General features: G+C 35.7%; 1 protein-coding gene across 2 annotated transcripts in view; it reads right to left on the bottom strand.

The window, feature by feature from the left end:
- PRKCZ (protein kinase C zeta) overlaps nucleotides 1-18,525 on the bottom strand; it is a 67,548-nt gene that overhangs the window by 6,628 nt on the left and 42,395 nt on the right. For both annotated transcript variants that reach the window (XM_027787486.2, XM_055799335.1), the window contains exons 11-17: nucleotides 18,065-18,162; nucleotides 14,013-14,099; nucleotides 13,174-13,309; nucleotides 11,761-11,848; nucleotides 10,887-11,006; nucleotides 9,852-9,931; nucleotides 9,193-9,282 (exon numbers count right to left, since the gene is read on the bottom strand). In XM_027787486.2, coding sequence (XP_027643287.1) covers nucleotides 9,193-9,282; nucleotides 9,852-9,931; nucleotides 10,887-11,006; nucleotides 11,761-11,848; nucleotides 13,174-13,309; nucleotides 14,013-14,099; nucleotides 18,065-18,162 — 699 coding nt within the window. The remainder of the gene's footprint in view (nucleotides 1-9,192; nucleotides 9,283-9,851; nucleotides 9,932-10,886; nucleotides 11,007-11,760; nucleotides 11,849-13,173; nucleotides 13,310-14,012; nucleotides 14,100-18,064; nucleotides 18,163-18,525) is intronic.

Genomic DNA, 18,525 nt, shown 5'->3' on the forward strand with positions numbered 1-18,525 from the left:
TAAATACAAAGTCTTAGGAATTTGGAGGATCAGGCAAAATTGCAACAACATTGACCTTGGGAGTACTGTGAGAAACATTTAAGATTACCCAGAAAATTTGCCCTTCTCTCCAAAATGTCAATGCTTCTTATTTCTTTTTAAATATTTGATTGAATCTCCTGATTTTTCTACTCAAAACTTCTGCCAGTGAGTCTCATGCTCCAAAATTACTTTAGGACCAGATTATGACACTTCTTGTTAGCCACACAGACTGAGAAAACATAGTTTCGTTAGAAACCAAACTTTAAAAGTATAACCAGCGTGCCAGTTACAGAGCAAGGACATGGCAAAAGATTAAATTGGCAATTAAATATACTAACCCAATGAAGACGCTAGCATATACTGCCTCATAAAATGCGCTTTTTAATCAACTGTAGTTTTACCTTTTTGTAACTATTTATAGATGCTAATAAGTTTTGTATATTTTGTAAAAAGAACGTAATCCCTGCAGCAACACTTGAAGAGTCATTACTGTCCATCAAAGAATGAAAATTTTAATTTGGCCCCAGATTGCCAATTTAGAAATTTTTATACGCATGACTAGATTATACGTAATAGATAACCACATTTTTTTCACAATTATTCTATATATGACCATCTAAAATGCCAATTCTGCCAAATGTTTACTTAATTGGTAAGGAGGCACTGACTACATACGCCAATCTTGAACCTACAAATGGATTCAAGTCATCACTTTGCCTGTAGAAGAAAATGATGAAGTGAGATAAGAAAAAAAAATAAAATGTGGGAATCCTGTTTTTCAGCATTGGCACATATATCTCAACATCCTTTCTGAATAATGCTTGTAATGCATTTGTCAGCATTGCTATTTTCAGAGTGGAGGCTTCAAGCTACACTCCTTGCTTCCACAGCTGTTTGAAATGCTCTTAGAAAATACTAAGGATTTCTTATGTGTGATAGAGTTAGGAATCTGGTTTTCCTATTTAACATTAGTGAATCAGACATTAATTAGAAGAACAAAGGAAAATATAAAGTAAATAAATCCATGCTTCTAATACTAAAGAGTGTGCCTGTCACCAGTGCATGTCTTTTTTGTTCAGTGGGTCACCTAAGCAGAATTTACAGGAGGATCAGCATCTCACTGTTACAGGCTTTGTAAAGAAGAATCTCACAAAGCTTTATTGGAACAGAGGTACAAAACTTCTCCCACGTATACCCTGGTAATAGAGGGGGCACGCTGGGGCAGAATTGAAGGTGCTGCAGCAAACAGAAGGAAGGCTAGCTGTAAATTCTGGGTTGCAGAATCACTGAGGCATCTGTGAACACACTGAATAATTTATGACAGGGGACGTTCCTGTTCCTGCTGGAGAGAACCCTTTGGTCAGATCATAAAAGGACAAAGATGTCATAGCAATTTCATTTTTCTCCACTCCCTTAGAAAAAAAAAAATATCAGTGAAGCTTAAAGATATGAATACAGAATCTCAACCAGAATAGTTGCGCAACAGAGTTTACACTGTAATATTAACAATACTTAAAACCTCCAGGCAGGCCACAGACCATTTCACAAATACATTGCCTCTGCAAAAACTGAAGCTTAGTCTTCCCTGATAACAGCGAGTCAGACCATGTAATTACTAAGCTTGTTAAACTTGAAGATCCTTAAGAAATTCCCGGAAAATTCTACATAAAACTAAAATTCTACCTAGTGCAAAACTGTGTTTCTATGTATGGGCAGAAAAAATGTTTTCAGGGAGAGTGAGGATAAGGTTTTAAATTATGTTATATATCTCACCACTAATAATTTTCTTTTTGGTAATGATATCAATAGACACACCATTGCTTAAAAAATAAATTGCTCTTTATTTCAGAATGAAATTCTGGTTAAATGAATTCTTCTTGCTTTCTCTCAATTGTGGAGATAGGTTTTGTTTTAAACCTAGGAAGTATAATCCACTTAAACTCCTTAACGTAACAGGGAATGTATCACCACAGAAGTTTGTACTTAAAAAGACTGTGGCTAAAATAAGAGAATGTTACAGCATTTTCTGATCAGTATTTTTGAGCTATACATCTACACCATCTACATCAACACTCATGCCACAGGGCATAAAATTGACTGTTATATGGATCAGAAGGAAGTTAGTTATCCGTATGAGAAACATTGTAGGCTAGGAGCATTTGGAACCATTTTTACCTTCCTCTGAAGCTGCTGGTATTGGCTTTGATAGACAGGCTACCAGACTTGATCATTATTCTGATCTGGTTTGGCCTACGTGGTATATACAGTTTGGGTTAGCCTTGCTGGCCACTGGAGGTCACCGCTCCTCTAGAGAAACATCAGATAGAAAATCAACATTCAAAACTCCCTCTGGAAGAGACCTCATGACACCAACGGAAAACTGACAAATCACAATTTGTTTTCATGCAACACATCCTCAGCGATAACAGCATTAAATGACAAAGCTACAAGCCTCTTAACATGTGGGTTTGTATGGAGATTGAAATGCCTTACAGAGTTTTGTTTTCATCATTTTAATTTAAAAATTAAAATACACATTAATGAGGCTATTAGCCAACCATGACATGCCTTTGGCTGGGAAAGAAGCAGATCGTCTTCCTTTCTGTTTCACAGTCTTATGAAATACTAGATGCGAGAGAGTATTTAGTATCAGTTGTAATTCTTAATTTTTTGAAATGCTTTTTTTGGTATCTGCTCATGCAAAAGCAAAGCCCAACTTTCTGTTAATGTTAATTACTGTGAAGTTGCCAGTTGGGTGAGATCGATTTTAAAGACGTGGTAGCTCTGCAGTTCGCACTGTCTGCATTCTCTCCTGCTGGTTAAAGCCACACTGCCCCATCAGCCATGCTGTACCTAAGTTGTTCTTCTAAGATTTAAACAACTCACCACATTGTTTAGGTTTTCATGCACTTTCTACACTACTATTTCCAGCAATCTACGAGCAGCTTCCAGATTTTTTCTACTTTTGAGCCATATAAGGCAAGCTAAACCACCCTAACAATAAAGTAATAATAAAAAAAATATATTCTCCTATGGATATACATCCCCACCTCCCCATCCCCTTCTTTTTTTAATACATTAGTGAATTTCCAACACAGATTCAGGTTTAAAATTCCCATTTGGACATCTGTCTCACCAAGTTACAGTATGTACTTTGGTTTACAGAAAGTACTAACTTTTCTGCAGTGAGAAATTTATTATTTTCATGCTGACATATTTAGCCACCTTTGGTCCCAGTAAGACAGTAACAGAACTCAACAAATGAGATGGAATGGTCTGTCCAGAGTACAGGATGTGCGATAACAAACACAGAGACCATGAGGGTCACCTGGTATCACTGAGAATTAACAAGTTATGCAGCCAGGTCATCTGATAATCTCTCTTCTGAGATGGAAAAAGAAATGTACATACTACCTGCAATTCAGACCACCACGCTATTTAAATAAAACTTTCATTATGCCTTCTCCTTTTAAAGTATATACCTATGTTGCTACAAGACTGATTCATCTGTCCAAGGATGTTTTTGTGCAGGGATATGTGCTTTGTTATTCAAGGTGTCTAGGGAGAATGAAAACTCTTTAAGGAATCTAGCCCTTTAATCTGTAGGGAGGTAACAGGTATTTTCCTGGATAAACTTCAGAAAAGGCTGAACTTGTGTACTCCCTTTATTTCAGCTGTTATTTCCAATAGATCCAAACCCTAGTCCTGCTTCCTTTCAAGAAATGCTATCTGCTTTGGTGTGGCTGAAGAAATTTGGAACTTGTACGAAAACATTTCCAGAACACAATGAGGCAGCCAAGCAGTGTTTATTCACTGCAGAAATAAGAGAGCTGCTGACAAGAAGATGGAGCAATTTCACACTTCTCTGCAGAGGATAGAAAACTAGCCTATTTTCCTATCATTACTTAAAAAAGTACTATCACAGGCAAAAATCAACCCGTTTATATGATTTTACAGTTGTAAAAAGGCATTCAGTAAAATGTATACAAGCTACACAGCTTGCATAAATTTTACCCATAATTAAATTAAAGATAGCTCCAAAACCTTTTGACAAGCCACCTTAATCAGAGATCTTTTTAGTTCTGTCTCCCTTCATTCTTGACTTAAAGTCCATCCTTACAGTATTCACATGTGGATCACATTCATCATATCCTATTTGCAATTACAACAAGTTCAGTAAAATACATTTTTACAGTAACTGACGGCACGTAAACTTGAAGCATTTGCTTAACTGCAGTTCAGTGTTTTATTGTCCATTAAACCAAGAGATAGATTAAAATGATGTTAACTTCAGTAAAAAGTCAAAGTTAATATGGCAACTAAATTCCAAAATATAGTAACATAGAGCAACAGTACATACACTTCAAAAGCCTTCAAAGCTGTAAGAAAACGTCATGTTTATGATGAGTAAATGTAAACAATTCTTTTAATTTTTTTTTTTCTACAACAAGAGTCAGGTATGCTTTGTCAGAATTCCTGTAGAAAGAACTGAATGACCACTTTTCTTTCTGCTCCCTTATCACAGACCCTGATGGGTCACTGCACAAGATTAGAGTCAACTGTGACTTCTTGGGTTCCCTAGTCAGTGTGCTGCTGGTATGCTTTTGAAGGCTTATCATGTTAAGAGTAAAAAAGGCTGAAAATAATTAAAAAATAGGAAAATTCATTTTGATCATGAACAAAATATAATTTTTAAGATTTGTTTGGAAAGATCTCTATGATCTTTGAATTTGATAAAGTGATCCAAAAACTGCTTCCCTCTCCTCACCCGCTAAGTGCAAGTAAAGATTATTTTACTCTTGACCAGATATCGTTCTTCCTGTGAATTCTCGTGCTGCGCTCAGTCAGCTTTCCCCCTGGCTCCAACTTCTTTGCAGGTCTGGATGGAACACTGAAAAGAGGGATCTTCGCCACCAAGATCTGCAAATTCTCTTTAAAGGTCTTGCAAATCCCTCACACTCCTATCTAACACTAAACAGTATTCAAGCTCATTAATATTCTTTTGACACCTTCTTCTGAAGAAGGTTCTCCAGCTGCAAAGAGGAATGCATTACACCTGGCATGCCTGTATGTTATGAAGTTCAACTGCATTTTGCAGAGGTCTCAGTGTTGCTGCATGTCAGTAACAGCAACATGCTTAAGCTATGAAGTCCATATGTCATTCACATGTATCTCCCCAGAACGTGCCAAGTAAAACAGGCAAGTTGCACATGTCCCAGGGAAGTCCCTTCACCACCATTCAATGTCAAATTTTTCTTAATATTCCTGGTCATTCTTATGGGCTATATATAAATTATTGCCACTTTTGAGATAAATTATTCAAAATGTAGAACAGTAGATTTCTTACATTTAAAACAGAAGTTTATACAAACTGTATTGGTTTGATATAATATACAGATCAGTTTCATAAGAAAAAAGGGAAGGCTTCTGTGTGTTTCAAAACAACACCAACAACAAAAGCCAAATTTACACAAATTTGCACTCCAACCAGAAATAAGTTACTATAGTAATACTTCCTGTAATAATTAACAAACTCTACAAATTCAACTACATTAAATGTTATTGGAGAGAAATGTCAAAATACTTAAGTAATACACATTAAAAGCCAGGCAACAGACACCAATATAATTAGAGTTCTGCATTCAAAAATAGAATTCCATAAATAATTCAGCTATGTAAGTTTTCTCTAACTTGGTAGATGACACTCAGGACTGAAAATTTCCCACACAGATGCTTACTGCTGCAATACAAGAGTTAGCATAATATATTTACTTTTCTTCCTGAGGAACAGCATTGCTGTGCAATTAGGGGGGACCTACTTCTGATATATCATAGGTCATACATAAAAATTGCAATTGTTAATCTCAAGACTCAGATTTCTAGTTTAAGGTCTACAGAGACACAGAGGACATAAGACTGTAGTAAGTAAAACTGACAATTTAGGAATATAAGCATACAAATATGGAAAAGCTACTGATTGTATTTATCAGGAAGGGAAACCTCTGCCAGATTAGCTGCAACACATTTACACAGAGTAAGTAACTTGCTTGAATTGCCTTTAACCTGAAACTCTTACCACCACAGCAGTGGGGAGAAAAAAAATAATCTGTCGTCTAGTCAAATCTGTAGTAACACAGATACCAACATTCTAATTCTAAAATTTATACTCAGTTAAACCCCCCCCAAAGCTACAATCTGCATCATCTAACTTAAAAAAGCCAACCAGGTAAGCATTACATAAGTGAAAAGTAGTTACCACTGACCAAAAGGATTATTTGTATTTCCAACATGGGTAGGAAACCTGGTTTTAGGGCCAGGATGTCTCATCATGCTCACCACAGTGTGAGCAACAAAAATGTGATCAATCGCAGAAAAATCTTGCCTTCCAGGTTTAAGACAAGAGCACAGAAGATACAAGGAAATCAGGAAACTTTCTGGGCAGTGAATCTCAATATAACAACATCCCATCAGGTATCAGGTCTTAGAAAGCATCATGAAATAAAGTTGTAAGGAAGACAAAATTATCTCCTGCCAAACAAGAACGGCAGTATGAAAAAAAAAAGCAAAATGAATATTTAAAAATTGAAGTAAGGTAGAAAGATTGTCATCATGAGTCAGTTGTAGCTGACATTTTGACAGCAAGGCATTCAAGTGGTTGTTAAACATCAGGCTGCCTCTTCTACGTTATACTCAGTAAAGCATTAAAGCACTCTTTAAAAAAAACACAGTGACCTTGCAGCCTTTAACTTGACAAAATGAATAAAAAAATGTTGGTACAGCTCTAGAAAAAAGGTTACTGCTTCTGTACGCAGCTAACACTAGCAATGGCTTTGTTGTTTTCTTCAGCCTACAATGGATAAATACCATAAAACCAGGCACCAGGGTAAGAACAGACTTCATGCACTTAATTAAAAAAAGGTTGTGTTGGTACCTCCCTGAATGCTGTTAAGTCATCCTGTGTGCAGAGTGAGTAATCTGAAATGTTCTTAGCTGTGCCACGCACAACTCGGATGACTAACGCTAGGAAAAAAAGTGTTTATGGTATATGTGTTCACTTTACTGTTATTTACTTTTCCATTTAACTCAAGCTTCACACAAAAAATAATTTAGTCAGCATTAGACTAAGTTCCTTGCCTTTCAACTTGAAAAGATTTGAGAAAGCTTTGAAGTCTAAATCTTTTCTATTCATCACTTGCATTGCAAAGAAAATTCAAATAACTAAAAAACCTTTCCAAACTTTTTCCATTCTCTCCTGAATACACTTCCCAACACTCTTATTAGAAATTTAGCTTAAAATTTATCAGTTTTGATCCTCTTGAGCAGCACAGTCCTAATCATATTGCAAAACAGATCACCTAAATATTCCCATTAGGTTTGTTTTTTAAAATTGATATTTAATATCAAAGCTTTCAGCCAAAAAAGTAGGTAAAAAATTATTCAGAATTCAAATCAGCACAAATGGTGACCAAAAATTACCAACTGCAATTAAGAGTTTCTTCTAGAAGTAAGAAAAAAAATCAAATCCAGTCTTCTCTCTCTCCCTCTCTCCCAAAAAAATCTCTGCAAAACCAAACAGAAACCTTGCAGCACATGATGCTTATGCTTTACCACAAACTCAAGCAAGGTGCATTATCGCACCACTCAGTAGCTAACATAACAAAACAACACGTAGGCTTAAGGGAGAATACAAAACAAGGGATGTCTGACAAAATTAGGGACTGCCTTCATTACATGAATAATTTTGTAAACACCAGGTATTTTAAAACACTGGCTCCTTATGTAGTGAATCTCTTCTCTGAAGAATGTTAACAATGAAGGTCTGAACAGCAGGCTTCAAAGCAGAAATTTCATCAAGGTGTTTTCTCTCCTCCTCTGAACCACTCTCATGTTATTACAGGCACTGCCGCCTGCCTGTTTCTACACTTCCAGCAGACTTCCTAGGCCTATGGAACTACTGCACGCATATTTTTTCACTGTTCAACTAGGTATTAAAAAAAGAAAATTAATGCTGATAAGGCAGTGTTCCAAATTGTTTTATTGCTCAAGTGTTAATAAACATAATAAATGTAATTTCTGTGATGTTTTTCTATGATCAAGACAGAAGCAAGCACAATTACCCAGTAACAGAAACTTCTAAAAAACAATTTCAATAAAATTGTATGCTTCCAAAACCACTGAAATGCAAGTCATCTACTCCATCATGAACTAAAAACTTCCCTCGCACCAGCAGTAATAAAGAAAACCTGAAAGTAATCATCAGAGAATCATTTTTAATAACCACACAGCTTTCAAGCCACATCCTTAAAAAAAAAGGACCTGGTTGTACTCATGCCTACTCATGTTACTAAACCCTGTTACCTACCTGAATAAACCTACTGATTTTAAAAACTACAATTTGTAAATTCAGGTTGGTTTTTTTTTTCCTTTTTAACGTATTATAAGTAGTTTGCAAATGCTTTATGTAACCGAAGCACCTCATCTCCCATGGCTGTATCCAAACTGGTTTCATGACACTCTACCCAGTCTACTGGCTGAGTTAATCAACCACTAACCTTCCTGTCAAGGCAGAAAAGGTTTCTAATCACAGCAAGAGAGATGAAGTACCGGGATAGCATTCCAGCGGGCTGTCTTTGCTAGGCCACACTTCCTCATTCAGTGGAGGCTGCAATGTTTACTCATCAGACGATATGAAATGAGAACCCAGAAGAGTAAGGCACTGAACTCTGACACTGGAAATCTGTGCAGTCCTTCACTCTACAATTGCAGGCACCTTGCGTGTATGATGAATGATGAATAAATTTTATAGCAGCAGAACCCAGTGCATCAGTTTGCAGACTCTCCAAATAGAAACCAAGGAATAAATGATTCCACCAATGCTTTAGTATTTTTTTTAAAAATTCATCATGTATCTTATACACAATACCCACAAGTTGTAACCATTCTTAGAGTTTGGAAGCAAGCCAGATTTTTGGTCATGAAATAAAGCTCATTTCCTTTATGATCATGAAAGAAAGCTTGTTTCTCCATCACCTGGAGAAAGCAAAATAGCTTTTGAATTTATGGAATTGAATTTCACTGTTTGTAAAGGGGTTGTAATATATGCACACAATTAATAAACTAAAAGAATCTATTCCTTTTGAACACATATAAAACAGAAGTAATTATTTTTACCAGATCCCAGTCTATGCTGCGGAAAAATGTATGAGACTTGATATCAGAAAATCCTGTCTGTGGCTGACAACCAAGCCTCTCTTTGGGATCCTGCAGAAAACACAGAAACTCGTATTACATACTCTGCAGCAGTTACAGTCTGTGTTTGTCAAAAGCCCACATACGCGACTCCAGCATTCCCCATTACTATGCAAACTGCTGCTAAGATAAACATATTATGGCTATCAAGGGATCTTCATTCTTTTTTTTAAAAATGAAGTTTGCTTGAAATTTCATTTTAAAATGATATTTTACAACCTAAAAAAACCCATTTATTTAATAATGTATAATTCATATCCTTCTTTTCTCCATTTAAAATTATAATGGTTCTATGGATTTCAATCAGCTCAATAAAAGAAACAGTTAAGTATTACAGAAGAGTTTATAAAGAAACCTATAGTTATTTTTCCCAACTAGCTGCAGGCTTTTAAGTCAAGTATGTGCTATGGAAGTCCCTCAGTAAACTAGCAACTGAGAAGTGGGTTTCTTTAACATACAGGATACCAAGGTTTTATAGACTTTCCTAGGAGTAAGCAGATTAACTTCTTAACTGTATTGCTTTCAAGAGGAAGCTCTGACTACCAGATCTTAGATGCTAAAAATAAGAGACTGTTACTTACCTTGTTTAAAAATCCTTTTAATACATGGGAAGCCTTGACAGAAAGGAACCTTGGAATCCGGATTGGCTTCTCAAGAATAACTGTTAAAGGTTTAAAAACAGCAATAAAAGGTTTTTGTTTTAACATTGCCCAGGATTTCAATACAAACATTTTATTAGTTAAGAACATTACCATTTGGAAAATGGGAAGATACAGTAATTGTTTAAAATAATGCAAGCAAAAGCAGCTACAGTAATTCAAGGCACTGTTATACGGACATGTCCTAAAAAAACCCAACCATTAAGCTTCATTACCTTTTTCTATTGTTTGTAGTATAAATAGGGAAGAAAAACTTTTGCAGCATCCTCAGTATATGGAAAAGCATGATTTTAAGCAGGAATTGATTTAACATTAGGCTTGTCAAGACGTCCATGGCAGTTTCTGTCACATAATTGTAGTAACTAGTTTAAAGAATGGTTCTACATATTAGGGAGGAGAAAGCAATTTCGCTATTCCCCAAACTGTTACTGTTTCTGTTGTAATAAATATGGCAAGTATTACTGCTTTTTTTAAGAGCAATTCAAACATCACTAATCCTGAGGGGCAAAACAGTTAAGAAAAAATTGTATTAATCACAAGTTAAAAAAAAAAATATCAAATTTTCTGGAACAAAACTATAAGTTGATATACTATTGTCAAGAAAGATCCTCCTATGCTCTCACTGTGCTTTAAAATTCATTCCTGGCCTGTGGACTCCCTTCTAACGAAAACACCTTTCTACACAATTTCTGTCCATTATTTCCAAAATGCGGTCATTTTAAAGAAATATTTTATTGTCTGAAAAAGGCTTCCTAATTCCAGAGCATTTTATCTGACTCCAACAAAATCAATTCCTGGGATGAAGAACTGATAATACTGGGGCCCTTTATCTACAGTAGATCTAGAGGCAGCTATAGGATAACAACGCAGAAGGAAAACCTAACTGTCCTGGAACTACTAGTTTTAATTATTTCTCCCCCAAGAACAAACAAAAAAATAACATTAAAATTACTATACCTTGGAAGAGGTAATCTTCAGTGTTCATGTCTGGATTGTCAGTAATAATATCAAAAGGAGACCTTCCTGCCATCATTTCAAACATCAACACACCGAGAGCCCACCAGTCCACACTGAACCCTGTAAGTATTTGCAGAGCAGATTTTCAGGCAGGACTCCTTGAACTTAGGTGTTTTCTCTCATAAATGATGATTAATCGCCTGGTTCTATAAACTACTGAAATTCTCTACTTTCACTGAAGCCACAGGCATCACGATTTACGCCGTCGCTGGGTGACATTTGAGAGACCTTTCTGAACTGGGATTACAAATGTAATCCGTATAGGTGTAATCTGTATAGTCTGCCAGACATCAACGCTTCAATGAAAATTCAGTGTATTTAAGCTGAGAAGTTCCAGATTTTTATTTATGCTGAACATTTTAATTTTAGTATCTTATAACTAAAAGACAGATTCAACCTATTGAGCAGATCAGTTCACAAATAACAATACTGGTTAAAAACATCATTATACTTTTGACTTCTGCATGAGCAGTAACTTTGCTATAGCATTCTATAGCCTTGCCTGGTGGATAATAGTAGCTGGGCTGTCAAGTTCTTCAAGGAAAGGACTTTGTTTTGCTACAGTATCATTTAATAGTCATTTTTCAGGCAACATATGATTTAAAAAGAAGCTGAAATGAGCGACTGCAAGAAGAAAACAAATATAACCTTATCATTTCAGAAAAAATTAAAACTGTACAATATACATTCAATTGTCTCAACATAAAACAGCACAAGAACGTGGAAATTAAGAATAAATGTGTTTCAAGCAACCTAGAACTAGAACTTTTCTTTGTGATTTGTTATAATTACAAATCGTTTAGTCACAGCTTACCATATTCTTCTCCTCTGAGGATCTCTGGTGCAATATAATTTGGTGTCCCACAGAAAGTGCTTGTAGTGTCACCAGGGCCCAAACCTTCCTACGTGCATAAATCATTTCATAGATTAAAAGCTGACCTCCTTTTCTGGGAATTTCCCTTTATTAGACTTACAAAGCCAAGTTACTTAGGGAGTCTAAAGACCTTCCTTTCAAAAAAGGCAATGATAGAGCAAAATAAATACTCGTGGTGCACAAAGCCAGCTTATGACTTTACAGCTTACCTTCAGCCAATTAATTGATAAAAACTGAATCACAAACACATTTGTAACAACATTTTGCTTACTGTTTACAGATACACTTTAGTTCAATTCAAATCAAAGTTACACAATTTAGATCAAAACCAACATGGAAGTCCTTTCCAAACAGATGTTGGGGAAAACCTTCACGTTTTAGGAATGAAGAACTCAAACTTTTACATAACTGCTGCATTCCAAGTGAAGCCCCACAACCTGTGCACTTTGACAGTGGTGAATCATTCTAGTCCAGCATTCCTAGAAACTGGTGCAATATCTATTCTGTGGAGGGAGTGAGACGAGCTTTCCTCATTATGTCACCATAACATGCCTTAACCACGTTCTGAAATAAGCTAAGTAAAAATTAGTATTATACACTCAATCCCTGGACTTGTAAAAATCAACATAATACCAGATACAATTTTAGCTTCAGAAACTTAATTCTCACACACAAACAGACCGGACTTTAATGTCATTTCACAAACTAGCCAGAAACAGTGTAGTAAGAACAAGGAGACTTGAGGTCAAATCAACAGCTCTAAGGGGACAGCAGAATTCTGGTCAGATTAGAAACACTTCAGTCACATCTGGCATTCCAACTTTACACATCTAATTTTTAAAATTTAGTTTTTTCTATTGACGTTTTCTTGCTTTCCCCTGCATCACATTACGTACATGCCACACTTTACCAGGTGCTTTGAAAATAATGCTCTCTAAATCGCCTCTCAGCACCAAAGATTGCAGCCTAAGAACAGCGATACTGGACAGCCCCTGTTGGTTCATAATGTCCAGTCCAGCCCCAGAGAACGATGAATGCAATTCATACTCACAGGAGCACACGCCATAAAAAGATGGAAAAGACCCTTTCAAAAACATACTTGTCTTAAAGATAGATTTTCCGCTTGGGTCATGCAGGAAAAACAGATAAAAGAAATGAGCGACCCACATAACTTGAAATACACAAAGGAAAAAAAAAAAAAAATAATCACAAAAGTGGTTCTATCCTTCAACAGCCATTTTTCAGAATAAAGTTCCCATTCCACAACCAAATTCTGGGTTCAGCAACACGAGCATTAAAAGAGATATACTACTGAATGTCAAAGTGACAAAAGAAAGGTAAGAAAAATCCTACCTTGCACATGCCATAATCTGTTAATTTGATATGGCCCTCTGCATCTAAAAGAACATTGTCTAGTTTTAAATCTCTGTAGATTATGCCTCTTTCATGTAGGAAGTTTAGAGCAATACAAATTTCAGCAGCATAAAACCTGAAATTACAAAGGAAAAAATTCATATTAGCATTAAGATTGTATAAAATCTGGTACAGTTAAAAAAATCTGTTCTTAAAATACAAGTTTACGGTCAGCTTTTATCTGTCATTTGGTATACCGAAACCAAGCTACATTTACTCGTAAGGACACTGACCTCATATATTGTAAAGTCACGCCTTAAAGTAAATATGGGAAATTAAATATTTTCTTAATTAGTAAAGTGAAAAAAAATTTCTTTATCCTGCAGATTTTTTCCTGAAAATTCCACGTATGACACAGAAGCCCTGTGTTTTCAGTTTACTAAGAGTTACACTGAGACTTTGTGTAGTGCAAAGCCATGCAGAACAGATTTTTTGTCTTCTCCTACCAACACCATATTAATTCAACCTAAGATGAAAGTAAGTAGTTACATCTTCTATCAACAGATCAAAGAAACGTTACCTAAATATGAAGCAATAAACAGAAGTAAATAGGACTAACTGTTACTACTTATCAAATGCTTGCTTTCTTTAAAAAAAATGCATTCAAAATAATAAAAGTAACATATCTTCCCAGGGCAGAACCTTCTAAAATTAAGAATAAACCTTTTGTTCTTTCTTTGCTATTCATCTTCTTTTATGGAATAAAGTTTGGAAAGCATTTCATACAACATTAAAAAACTACAACCAAAACAATCACCATAACTGCGTTAGTAAAATACCTTGCATGTTCCTCGGGAAGTTTCCTTTGCCGTTGCATGTGAAACATAAGATCACCCCCGTTTACATACTCTATGACAAGAAACAATCTGAAAGTATATAATACAATTAATGGATTCCAAGGAAAATCTCAAGAAGAAAACCTATTCTTATCCTTCCAATTTGAGCGATTTTCACTTCCGCTCTTGATTCAGAGTTCTAGGTTTCTATAGTTACAGAAACTACTTCAGAGAAAAAAAGAGAATGCTTATTTGATCCATATTATGTAGGATCACATCCTTTATTTAAATGCCAGACTAACTGGAGAGGAAAGGCAGCTGCATACAACAGACTACTACTTGGTGTGAAATCTGCAGAACTACTTAAACAGTACAGAAGACAACAGCATTTGCCCAATATAATAAGGTACTCTGCAATAGATGTAAAAAACCCGCCAACCCTAAGCATATAATGATAGCGATTTCTTTAAAAATTACTTAGAAATAATAACAAAATCACAGAAGTATGCTAAAAGATGACACATGGCAAAAATGAAAGTTTATCCAAAAAAGGTAAAATTGCCACTCCTTTGAAAAAAAATGTAAGAACAACATAGTTACGCAATTATCTCTTCTTCAAAGATGTTGATTCTTTTGACTTTTACAGAATAAAACTCCACAATATAAAATTTGCTCAGTGAGTGCACTGCTTTGACTAACAACACCTGAAAAAAATAAGCCTGCCTGAAACAATGCTGACCATTTAAAATAAGTTTTAAGATAAAAAAACCCCAAACTTTAAAAGATGCAATTTAAATGCAAACCTTTCTTACTCAGTCTGACACAGCTTTACCCTAATGTAATCATTATTAAATTGTTACTCTGCTTGACTAAGTCCTTTTTTAATAGCCAAGCTGCAGCATTACATCTGAAAAGCTTTGCAGACGAGGTGCAGTTCATATACACCTAAGTCACCAAGGTTTCCACATGGGCAAAATCTGAAAAATCTCATTTGTGTTTCTGATACAGTTTTGCCACTAAAAGGTCACCATCTTTTAAAAATTACTTCATTAACAGTAAGTAATGAATATCTGGCAATATTACAGAGATCAATATGTTTTGTAGGATTTGTGATAGCAATTAAATATGTAACTATGAAGCTTGCTGTTTGTGCTGGTTCAGTCCCTGAAAAGCTCAGATTTATTGAAAGCAAGATGACGTAAGACTCACTTAGAAAAACGTAACCCAAATTTACTTTAAATAAAAAAGTTTTATCTGAATAGTATATGACACAATCTTTTTTCCATTTAAAGTTACATGATCTAGCATATTATTAATATACACATACAAAATTATTTCTGTTAAGACTATGAGCATCACTGAACTCTTCCTGACACACTGTGAAGAAACATACTGTCTTTCCTGGAACAAAAAATTTGTGTTTCGTTTGCATAGATAGACTGAGACTACAGAATTTGAGGACTGAGAGAATCAGTTCACTTATGTCTATTATTTATCAGAGACTAAAACTAAATTTGGTGAGCTAGCAGGAGGGATAATGAAATCCCACCCTGCCTTGACTTTGCCAAGACCTTTAGCTGTAGAAAAATGTGAATTAAAAGAAAGCGTGATGGACCCACTTGTGTTACTCTCTACACAGCATATCCACTAAATGGAAGGTCTGGGCACAGAAAGGTTGCAGTCTCAAGACCTACTAGATGCTCTGTAGAACAAGTTTTTGAATAGTCTTCTCAAAACAAACAAGAGAAAAGTCAGTAGGGGAAAGAAATACAGGTGGAATCAGCCATATAAAAAGACTTCTATTACAGTTCGCAGGAAAGGTTTCATCCTTGGGAAAAGATGATCCAGGCAATGCTGCCAAGGTCAGAGACACCTACAGGATAGAAACGTGCTGAGTGAGAGTTTCTTACGAAGGCTGCGGCTATCCCAGGAGGCACTATTTCCTTATACACTTCATTTTCCATGAGTTGAAAACTCCTTTCCATATATCCACACACTGGAAAACATTACATTTGGAAAACACATGCTCCAGTCTCTCAGATCATTCTAACTGGTAACAATTAAAGAAGATTTTTATTTTCTTTGAAAAAGATTCTTCACTTGAAACACTGGCATTCAGTGTTAAAAACTGAAAAGGTAAACCAGGAAAAATTATTGGATACAACCCAGCTTGCAAGTCTTTCATTGGCCTCACCAGAAGAATATAAGCACTAATTTAAAATTAGATAAACAATAAATAGCTAATGCTTTTTTAAGCATTTATAAAAAAAATTGTATTTTATTACAGCATTCCTGGTATTTTTGCTTCCAACTTTCCTATCCTATTTAGGAGCTTCCAATGTTTATCCCCATTCAGAACCTGCAGTTTAAAGCTCCCTGTGTTAAGTTACAATCAAGCACCTAAGTGTGCGAAGACTGGCAGTCCTTGCTGGTTTTAGAATGATTTACTCAAACACCAATGGTTTCGCTGGACGGAGGTTTCAGATTGTTGCCACCTTGGAAGAGACTTATCTGGAAATTCAGGGCAAGCCCAAGGCACGTATTTTATTACAGTAATAAACAAACATCACTAGTATCTGAAACAATGTAAACAGCTACATTTAGCATCAATTACCACCTTTAAGGACACATTTCTTTTATCTTAAAAATTTATTTAAAATTATACTTAAGAGAAAGAACATGTTCTTTTCCAACATTTCCTCCCCTATTAATACACTTATACACAAAATGTTCTTGTAATACAGCTTTTTTCTTTGGGCCAGTTAACACAATCTCATGTTGATGAGTTTATTCACTTGAAATCAGTTTTGTGCTTCTCTGTTCCTGTAATGAGGTCAGAATCGTGATTTTATAACATCACAGCTACAAACAAATTGTGAATTCATGTCATCATGACTATATCCACGGCAAATGGCTGAAGTTATAAGCAAAAACCTAGTTTCACCACAAGGAGAAGCTAGGCTGGAAAAACAGACTCCTAAAGATACAACAGGAATACAGAAAGCTTTGACTACATTCAGCATATATTTTTTTCTATTTCTGCTCCTTGAGTATGTCAGAGTAACTACCAAACTGGCATGCAAAGGAACTTCATAGTGCTGATTTTGGTCTTTTTCTTGTTTGCGTTATTTATAAGAAGCCTCCCTCTCAATACTTCACCCTGCCTGACCACTTGAATTTTTGTATTTTGTGTTAGTGTAAATGACTAGATAATCCATGAAAACTTCCTAAATTGTTTGCACTCTACACAGAATGCCACTCAAGTAAGCTGGATAGAATGACTTTCATCTCCTGATTATGATACATATGGCACCAGGCATTATAAAAGGTTAACAGTAATCAGGTGCCTGTAAAAACAAGAATACCCAAACCACAAAACCCCCACATATCCAAACAGCCCAGTGACATACATGAACACGGGCACGAAAGTTCTTCATGATTTTCCTCATATTCCAATTGCAAAATAAGAAGCAAATTGTCCCCTTTGGATTTTGCACACCAGGGCAAAATAAAATAAATTTCAATGTATCTAAGTATCTTATTAAGCACTGTTTCAATTAAAATCACATCATTGATCAGTATGTGCTAAGGGCTCATAAGCCTCACAGGTAAAACATACTTCATACACATGTAGGTTTAAAGTTATTATTGAAAACTATGATTACTGAGCAGCCCAACTCTTATGCTGTTTTGAAGAACAGAGAACTACAGTTCAGACTTCTGAGAAGTGATTCAGCTCTCCTCAATAGAATCAAATATTATAAGCTCTCTCTTACAAAGCTCTGTTTTACCCCGCTACTATCCTCCTATTCCTGAAGTCACACAGCCGGTGGTGCTCAGGAAGACAGCGCACAGCTCCTCCTCCTCATTTCCCTTCTCCCTTTGGATCATGACCTGGAAAAGCCTGCCTTTTTCTCTACACGACACTGGCTAATGATACTAATGCTTCCTTCCAAAAATTACTACGTGATGGCAGTGGTTACGTTTGCTTTATGAGAAGCAGTTAGTACAATGATCAAGATTTTCAAAACAAAATAATTTCAGATCTTTCTTACCGACTTGTTGTTTGAAAGCATGAATGTAAACCAACTAGGAATGGGTTACTGGATGCCTGTTCAAACACATGTTTCTCTGTCTGTACCCAATCAATATCCTGAAATAGAGTAATTGAACAATCAGAACTCCTGCTGGATAACCACTGTGGGTATTCCCAGAAAAGAAATTGTGAACATCTATGCTCCCTTACATATACCGTCATTGTTACATATGTTCTTCAGAAAGACAACCCCCCCTAAAATCTGGAGGAAGTTAGAAAACATTTTAATTAAATTACATATTCAGGAATTTCTTAACCATGTAGAAAGGTCTGCACAAAATTTAAGCCATTTAAAAATATCATACATCTGCAATATTTGCTACACTGCTCATACTGCTTCATAGAAATAAATTGTCTTAGCTAAATGTTCCCAAGGCTGCTGAAGCAACTCATGCTAGTTACACAAGCGATGTGACTCTC

The sequence above is a fragment of the Falco peregrinus genome, chromosome 3 (assembly GCF_023634155.1).
Source record: "Falco peregrinus isolate bFalPer1 chromosome 3, bFalPer1.pri, whole genome shotgun sequence".
Classification (NCBI taxonomy): Eukaryota; Metazoa; Chordata; class Aves; order Falconiformes; family Falconidae; genus Falco; species Falco peregrinus.